The 9479-nt window shown below is 33.0% G+C and overlaps 1 protein-coding gene and 1 long non-coding RNA gene across 2 annotated transcripts; one reads left to right on the forward strand and one right to left on the reverse strand.

The window, feature by feature from the left end:
- Window positions 1–2348: 2348 nt before the first annotated feature.
- Window positions 2349–4051, reverse strand: LOC107586788 (uncharacterized). The gene is made up of 5 exons (XM_016274309.1): window positions 4002–4051; window positions 3134–3561; window positions 2744–2899; window positions 2574–2623; window positions 2349–2459 (listed from the first exon to the last, which is right to left on the reverse strand). The coding sequence occupies exons 1-5, from the start codon at window positions 4049–4051 to the stop codon at window positions 2349–2351; spliced, it is 795 nt and encodes a 264-aa protein (XP_016129795.1).
- Window positions 4052–8650: 4599 nt separating this feature from the next.
- On the forward strand, window positions 8651–9010 carry LOC107586766 (uncharacterized). Its single transcript, XR_001609393.1, has 3 exons — window positions 8651–8715; window positions 8805–8855; window positions 8938–9010. It is a non-coding gene; the product is annotated as an uncharacterized lncRNA (long non-coding RNA).
- The last annotated feature ends 469 nt before the right edge of the window (window positions 9011–9479 follow it).

The raw sequence follows: 9479 nt of genomic DNA on the forward strand, positions 1-9479 counted from the left end.
CGACATCTAGCGGGCGTGGTTTGAGCGCAAGGTCAAGGAGCATGCGCAGTTTACACGCTCCGTGTGAAGCCCGCGAACCGGCGATGATCTCATTTGTACTCAAAGGTTTGTTTAATTTTCTCTCATGTTAAATGTGACTGATCTGATGTTAAATGTTAAAAACGGCGAAAGAAGTAACTTACTTTTGTTGAGTGAATGTACAAGTTTTACTGCTTGTTATGTATTGTGATTGGTGTCTTATTTATTATTTTTAATAAATAGACCTTTTATGAGTTATAAAATATTGAAGAATCACCTGGAGAGCATATACGTGATATATATATGTGTATGTACAGGGTATGCTGTGACATCTTTTTCACATTGTTGAGTTATTAATATGAAAATTATTCTTTGTATTGTTTAGGTCTTCTTTGTGCATTATGGCAGCCCAGACCAAAACTACTTTAGGTGAGCCCAGAAAACTATGAAATCAAGTTCAGTTTCAGTTCAGATTCAAGTTCAGTATTTAGTCTGATTAGTTAGCTATTAGTAGTATTTAGTTAGCTTATAGTAGTCGGTAACGATTGCATAGTTTAGTACGAGTCCTCTACTCTACTCAAGTGTGCAGTGAAGCCATTTCGATCGCCATCTGGTGGCTGGATGCAATATATATTTTTACAGTCTATGGTTAATAATACCAAGTATGGGACGGGACCTGTTTTTATACAGTCTATGGACGGGACATGAACCAATACATCTACCAATAGCCAACGACTACTCAAATGATTTTGATGAAAAAATAACCACTGTTGTGTGGACTGTCTTATTTATGTATGTATGTATGTATTTATTTATTTATTTGACGTCTCACATCTCGTTCTACTCTACTCTTTTCCATAGTGTCCATATGTCTGTTCCTTATAAATAGGGCCTATTTTTAGAGCAGCATCTATACATTTTAAAGTTTGGCTGCTGCATAAATTGAGTAAATGTTCAGGAAAGGGACAATAAAAACAAATGTTGCTTAATTGTACATCTAAAATGGCAAATACAGGTATAAACTACCATTATAATAAGGATGAGTCAGTTGGTAGCCTATATAGAAAGTAAATGCACATTTATGTCCAGGTCTGAGGGAAGTACCTATCCTACGCAATTACTGATCATGATCATTACTCGTCCAATTTTGTACCTGGAAAAGGTTAATGCACAATCCTGTTTTTTTTTTTTTCATGTTAATGGGTTTTTATAAAACAATGACCTCACTAAACAGTGTCTCCTGGTGGTTATGTCACTGTCTTCCAGTATGTTGTTAACAATTCATCAATAAAGCAGATCTTGCTGTGCTGAATGATATGTAAAGAGACATAATATAAGCCCTATGAAAATACAACAACAATGATGAACTCCTTAATGGGCACTGCAGGCTTTCGTCGGCTCATAGTGAATACTCAGGTTTTCTTTTACAACACCGAAAGACCTTTTGTGCTAATTTAATTTAGATGCTTGCTTGAATTTTTGATCATCCTGTTTGTGTTTTATCTTGCATGACATGCACAGCATTGGTTGGTCTGACAAGTAGAATTCCAAATCAAAAGCACTTGGACCTAATTTGATTTGCACAAGAGAGGGTCTTATTCTAATATGCACCATGTTTAGCATCAGCAGTTCTTCATTTCTCTCTGGTGGTGCTGTACTCCAACAGCAAGAAGTTTGATGAGCATTCACCTATAGCCTAAAATTAATACTTAATAATTTGTGTGATTTTAAATTAAACATAACTGCAACTTTATGTCAAATTTATAAAAAAATCCTTGCAAATGGATTTTCTTTAATATTCGTTATTCCATAATGGCATGACACACTTTGAACACTAGATAGTGTTAAATATGTTTGTTATGGTTGCACAAAAATAAGTAACACCATCCAAACATACAGAACTGTCATTAAAATCTGAATTCTTTGCTGATGAAGTTAAATTTTGGCGTATGGTAACATTATCAAAAAAAATGATTATTCTGTGGATGTACAGTAATGGTATATTTAATTATTGAATAATAATCTAAATTATGAATGTTGTCTTCATTGGTTTGATTATTTTTTTCTCAATACGTCCTAGTTGACATTACCATTGATTTACATAACTTTTACTTTGTCAAAAATATCTCTAGGTAATATGTTACATTAAATAGAATGTTCAGGTTGTTATTCAATTTCTTATAGAGACAAAATGACAGCAGCAGAAATATTAGATTTTTGAAAATTATTGTTCCTCTGTCATTTGTATACTGAAGTACCAGATAATAAAACATGTTACATCCAGTCTTTGTTATGCAGTTTTTATTTACTTTGTACAAATGCATTTCTTTTCATTTAATGCTTGCATATACTGTGTCCTGTGTGGGATGATGTTGTCCTCTGTTTCTTTGTGTTTTATTTATATTTACAGATGCATATGAAATTCCATCAGCTTCATTCTCCTGAAACAGTAGAGGTAAATGTACATTTCCATTTGCTAACCAATGAATAATGTAAATATATATACGTAAATAAATATCGAATTTAACTTCTTTAGAAGTCTAAAAGGTGAATACCTGCTTGTCCTGTGTACTTTTATATAATGTCTTTGATTCCTTTAAGTTTTCTGAAAGAAAAAAAAGGATAGAAAAAGAAAGAAATAAAAAAATAAAATAAATTTGTAATTTATACAGTTGAACAGTTAAAAATGTTTAGGAATGTACATGAATTGTGCTGTGCTGCAAACCTTTTTTTTGTCTTTTTATTCTCCAGCACATACACACATTTGACATCAGTGAGAGTAATAGAAGTACACAGATCACAGGCAGCCATATTGTGGTACTGATATAATTACCAATACCAATAGTTTTTTTATCCTCTATCTCTTCTGTATTCTGCTGCTCTACATCAGGATAAGGAAAATATGGCAGGATTTTAGGATCTGAATTGTCAGTTCAGTTTGAACTGATAAAATACCAACATATGATAAATGTACTGAAATTCCCAATGACTTTCTGTCAAGACAAGTCAAGATTGCTGTCATATTTTCTTTTCATGTTTTTCATTGTTCACCTTTGCTCAAACATTTTAAATGAATAGGCCTATGATAATATTATTCATTGAAATGCATGTATACCTTCATAGTCCAGTTTTGTGCAGTGAGTTTGCTCAATCTTATAGTCAGTGCAGCAGTAGAGCATGAGATCAGTGTCAGTGATGTTCATCAGAAGCAGAGAGTGAGTGTTTATGGATGAACTGAGAGCTCTTATCCGACCTGTGTAACTGGGGTGTATATAGGAGGGCTCTGGTTTAGATTCTGGACCATAAACATATTCTAGTTTCAGAATTCTGACAAATGTTTGGTTTCCATTCGTAATGATCCAGGTGATTTCTTTATCATTTTTAATGCTACAGGACACTGTTGTGTTTCCTCCTGGATGAACTTTCACTGATGATCCTTCAGTGACAATCATTAAGACAACACAGAAACCTGGAGATGAAACAAAATCAAGTATTACGACAAACTGGCTTTTTTTTTTGTCGTTACAAATTGATGCAAATTTTCTTTATACTGTACATTAATTGCTAATAGAACCGAGAGAACTGAGAATAATACTTCATAAATCAGCATTGTTTTTCCTAATAAAGTATTTCCTAGATCATGGAACATAGTTATATTTGTCTTCTGTTGTCAAAGTGAGAATTAGTAAGGGACCAGTTTAGAGCATTGGAGGATGAAGTTATTATTGCTACATATCAATAATTCAGTACACAAACGAATGAAAATTTAATGTATAATGACTTCAGAGTGTATTTACTCCAATTTATTTATTTATTTTTAATTGAAATCTCAATTTCACAATTTCACTTTTTAAATTATTATTATTATTATTTTTTTTTTTAGAATATTTGATTTCTTGATTATGAAACTAGTTCTTAAATTCAATTTTTTTTAAACAATTTTTTTTTTTACCTGTATAAGTGAATGTTCTATTGAGAACCACTTCCTGTTGTTCCAGTTGCTGTGCACTTCGCTTTCAGTCACAATGCCCATAGCAGTGCTTAGGCCTTTACCATGAATGCTACTGTATATGAACTCTTCACATTCATGTACAAGACTGGCTGATTTAGAACTGACAGATTTAGTTTCCACACTAACATCCTTTTGAACAAACATCATGAAATTAAGGTTTTAATTTCCATTTCTCAGTGGTCCAGAAACTGGTTTCAGAAAAGATCACATGCATTTTTTTGGACCAGTGTTTTTTGTAGTAAGTCCAACACATTACTAGAAATGCCCACAGTGGCTTCAAGCTTGCCAAGAGAATGCATTCACAATCAGATTCAAATCAAGAAAATATTATTTTCTATTGCTATATATTCTTAAATATTGTCACTTTTTACTGTGAACATTCAGCAGTCAGCCATCACAGACAGAAAATCTGAAAATCTATCAATTCAAACATCATTCTATGAAGGATTCTTTATGATACCACATTATAATATTGCAAACTCAGTCAATCTATCTCCTAATACATTTAAAGAAGAGGTCAGAAAAAAGTAACGTTATAAAAAAAATTAAATTTTTTGTCCATTGCTAATTTCAGTCCATCATACACAGAAAAACAGACACTGCTTAATCGTGCGCTCATATGCGTAAACACATAGGATACATATATTAAGCAAAAGGAGGACACATAAAGCCTTTGGCATACTTATCAATCCTCTCAGCATGATTTTCTCTGGGCTTCTCGCTCTGTGGATGCAAGTAGAATGAAAGACACTTGTGGTGTTTTCACCTTTTATTTCATAACGTCATAGATGCCCTTGACTCACCAATAGGCAATGACCCTGTGATAGAAAAAAAAATACACAGAGGGATGCAAATTAATGTACAAGCAACCTATAGGAACGGATCAGTATTTTACTTGCCAGGTTGTTTACAGTTATTTATGAGGGCGACAGTAATATGAGGGTGAGTAAATTATGACAATTTTTAGTTTTGGATGAGCTATCCTTTTAATTATCCAAGTTGTCATATAGTTGAGTATTTTAAGAGGGTAACAAATTCCAGGGTCTTCAAAATCAACTTAATGTGAAATGACGCAAATGTAGGGTAATAATGTATCATTTAAATTATGATAATTCTTTTGAAATGAAAAATATCAATTATGGATGCAAGAGCGGTTGCACAATCAATAATGACTTTGCTTTTGTCATCACGTTATTCTGAGGTCTTTAAGTTATCACACTTTTCTAACGCTACAAGTTGTGAAAAAACAATTGCCATTGTGCTTCATTAAATAATCAAATTTAGCAACAACACTTCAGACTCAATCTTCTGGCAAAAAGAACCTAAGGATTGTACAATCCACATTTTTTTTCATTCAAATTTACAAAACTAAATTCAAAACACACCACTGAGTGCATTTGAGGTTTAGACCCACTGCATGGCAAGGAATGGTAATGAGCATGTCAAAATGTTCATTTTCAAAGCAAAATAGATATCTTATTTAAGTGGTTGTTGTGGTGAGGCTCTCACAAAAAATATCAATGGTCGCAGAGAACAAAAAATAAAGGTTGACTAATGTTTCAACTGAATGCTTGTACAATACATTAAATGTTTTAGTTAAAACGTTCATTGATTCAAATGAATTTCAATCACAATACTATAATAAAGCACCACTAAGGCTTTGATCACTGATGAGGCTTTATTATTAATTATTTTTTGTTTCAAACCTACACTTACTTTTCTTGCCTCCAGTAGCTACTTCCCCTCTGCTGTCTCAGCAATCATGACAAACACTGACACGTAGCTGCATCTCTGTGGAAAGATGTTTTTGTGATTTTTTTTATCAAGAATATACTACAAATATTAACAATAATTGAAATGATAGCCCAGCCACATTGCAGTCTTTTCTCAAGATTACTTGCACTATTTGAAATGCTTTTTATATGCTAAAGTTAATAATGCATCTTAACAAAAACAGATTTGGAGGAGCTGTGGTCTAGCTTTTAAGAAATGTGTTGAAGCCCCTGAGTTCCTGTATCAGGAAATCCATGTGCGTAACAAGATAACACTGACATGACTGAGACTTCCGCAGGAGGTACTGTTTGCCTTACAAAGTCTTTGCAGTGTCATACCACAATGAACTCATTAAAGAGTTTACTATAGGACTAAAAAAAGGGAAAGAGAAACTGAACAGACCAAATAAATAAATTAATTAATTCAATGCAGGTGGAAATCAACTACAGACCTAAAAGAACATCTAAGGTACTTTAGGTGAAGGTAGGATTCCAAGCCAATTAAATTACTTAAACTGGACTGGACCGACTATCCACAACAAGTTCTAAAGGTCAATTGACTAACATTGAGGTGAAATTCAATTGTAAATAACATCACTCATAACTTATTTTTACTTTAGTGAATGAAAAATATTCTGGACAAAATTCACAGTAAAAATGGACTCAAAAATATCAACATTCCTGCAGAATTTACGTGGATGATCATTCAGTAAACATTAGTCATGATTTGGTGTTATCTAGTGTTGTCTGTGTACTTCTCTTGCTTTCTCTAGCAACAAAAAAGTCTGTCGGGTAAAAGTAAAAAAGTTTACTTAAGTTTAGGTACACTGTAAAAAATTATTGTGATTTTAACAGTAAAAGACTGTAAAAACCTGTTAACTGGTTAACAGTAAGTTTCCATACTATATACGGTGAATACATGTAATTGCATTTAATGTAATTTTACAGTAAAATACTGTTAAAAATACGGGTTTTGGAAGTAAAAAAGAAAAATTCATTGTATAATTTACAGTGAAAAAACGTAAATTGACACTCCCAGAATTCGCTGCATGACACTTCATATTTGATGTTTTTTTGTTGAAATAACATGTTTCTTCTTTTTGTTGTTTCTTATCAGTTGTGTACATTAGGGTTTAATCTTACATCTAATGTTGTTAAATGAATGTTTATTGCATTATTTCAGTATCATGTGTGTCACCATGATGGGCTTTAATGTTTGTGTGAATGACACTGTGCACCTTCTATATATAAGTATTGCCCTCCTCAGCTCGTAGAAAAGCTTTGTGATGAGCTTTGGTTCAACATGTGACTTTCTCATCACCACCAGTTTTTGGTGGTTATCAGTGCATTACAATGGTTCAAAACAGATATTAACACTTCAATATGTTGGTTTATTAGCATTACATCAGTTAATGAAATACGGTATTTTATTGTGAATTTAAGTTAAGTCTGTAAAACCTAAAATGTTGCTACCATATTTTTTACGGTGAAGTTCTGGCAACCACAGCTGCTGTATTTTACCGTAAATGTCACAGATTTTTTTTACAGTGTAATTAATATGAACATTATGTCCTATATGGCTTTAAACCCATTTAATTGGTAAGAATGAATGAGAGAGAGTGTGTGTGTGTGTGTGTGTGTATGATTAGGTCAGTATAAATCCAGGTACTGACCAAGCTCAAACCTGCTTAGCTGCAGTGGGCAACCAGTCTTGGGCTACAGGGTGATATGGCTGCTTAAAGAAAAGCTGATATGGCTTATATATGTACATATTTTATGTACATATACCATATTTTGAGGATAACTATGTACTCAGAAGTGAGCTAAACCTGACAAAACCTATTTTGAGGATGTCCTCATTTTGTAAAAATGCAAAATGTTAGGGTATGAATGAAGTTACAGTATTTTAACTTGCTGTATCTAAGAACTGTAGAGGTGTGTGTGGTTCAGGTATTCCCTACATTGTAGGCAACAAATGTCCCCGCAAGAAAAATAATACTTGAAAATATCTTGAAAATACAGTATCTTAAGGTTTTAAGTTTTGTTACTTCATGTTATTTGAGCTTATCAATACAATGTGCTATCTAACCAACAATATCTGATAAAGGGAAATGGCCTCTACTGTAGCTTTCTCTGTTAACCCCATGACTGTGATGATGGTTTCACTATGTGTGAGAGAGAACATGATCCTAAGACTATTTATATGTGACTATTATAATGCTATTTGATAAGCCAATACAGAAATGCAAATGCTTTTATTTGACCAGTTCTGTGAATATTATTGACTCCTGTATGATCAAATGCTTGTGATGTTCTTCACCTGAAAGTTGCTTTGGATAAAAGCAATAAATGGAAACCAAACATTTGTTAGAATTCTGAAATTAGAATATCTTTATGGAGGTAAATTTAAACCAGAGCCCTCCATTATTCACCCAAGTTATGCAGGTCGGATAACAGCACTCATTTCTCCCATAAACACTCTCTGCTTCTGATGAACATCACTGACACTGATCTCAGATCTCATGCTCTACTGCTGCATGGACTTCACACTTGAACAATCTCACTGCACAAAACTGGACTATCAAGGTATATGTTTCAGACAATTTGTATGTAAATTAAAATATATTAATTTAAAATGAATGATCATGTAAGCATTCAATGCTTTTAAATTCAGTATCAATTTTAATATCAATTTCCTTGGAAACATAACACAGGAGAACAAAGAATGTTGTCATATACTCAGTATTCTGTCAGGTGATGTAGATTTCAGCACTGAAGATGTTGATCAGGATACAGATACTATCAGTCATGAATCAGAGATAGTTTTATGGCTGCCTGTCTTCTGTGTGCTTCTGCTACTGTTACTGGTGTCAAGTGTCTATGTGTGCTGGAGAGGAACAGTACTGTGGAAAGGTTGATTTTACTTGAGCATGATTTTAATTTCTATGAGTACCAATAATGGTTTCAGTAATGTTTTGGTATAATTGTTTTCTCATTTAAAGGTTGTGGAAGAACTAATAACCTGAACCAGGACTGGATTCAATAGTGTTCAGGTCAGAATCTCTCAGTTTGGTAGTTAGTAGTTTGTAATTACCACATAAGACTATCACATTCTCTTTTTTTCTTGCTTTCCAGGGTAAAATGGAACAAGATGATTGGACACTGGCTGACGTTTTTTATACACTGATACCTTAATTGATTATTTCAAAATTATTTTATTCACTTATCTTCATCTATTGTCTTATTTAATACAATGTGTCTCTTTGGTAATCAGAGTAGTTTTATAACCCCTTTTTTCAGATGTGCTTCAATGTGCAGATGCAGATGTGCAGATTGCTATGAATTGTATGTTTAACACTTAACTGTTTATGTCAATGCTTTATGATATTTTCTGCCACTTTAAATGTCTAACTTATGCACATGAATAATGACAATACTTGCAATGGCCTATACTCTTGTATTTTATTGTGACTATATGGTATCAAAAAGCTCCTCTCTCACAGCAGCCTTTTAACAATGTTTCCTGTCTGTGATTGTTGACTAAATGTAGCTCTTGTGCCAGCAATTAAAAAAGCAAGCCGTCTAACGCACATTGAACAGAGACACTCTATTTAGAGAAATACTTCTAATAAAGTGATAGCATAACTGATATAGAGAATTAAGAAGCTTTTTTTTTT

This window comes from Sinocyclocheilus grahami, unplaced genomic scaffold (assembly GCF_001515645.1).
Source record: "Sinocyclocheilus grahami isolate Dianchi unplaced genomic scaffold, SAMN03320097.WGS_v1.1 scaffold85.1, whole genome shotgun sequence".
NCBI lineage: Eukaryota > Metazoa > Chordata > Actinopteri > Cypriniformes > Cyprinidae > Sinocyclocheilus > Sinocyclocheilus grahami.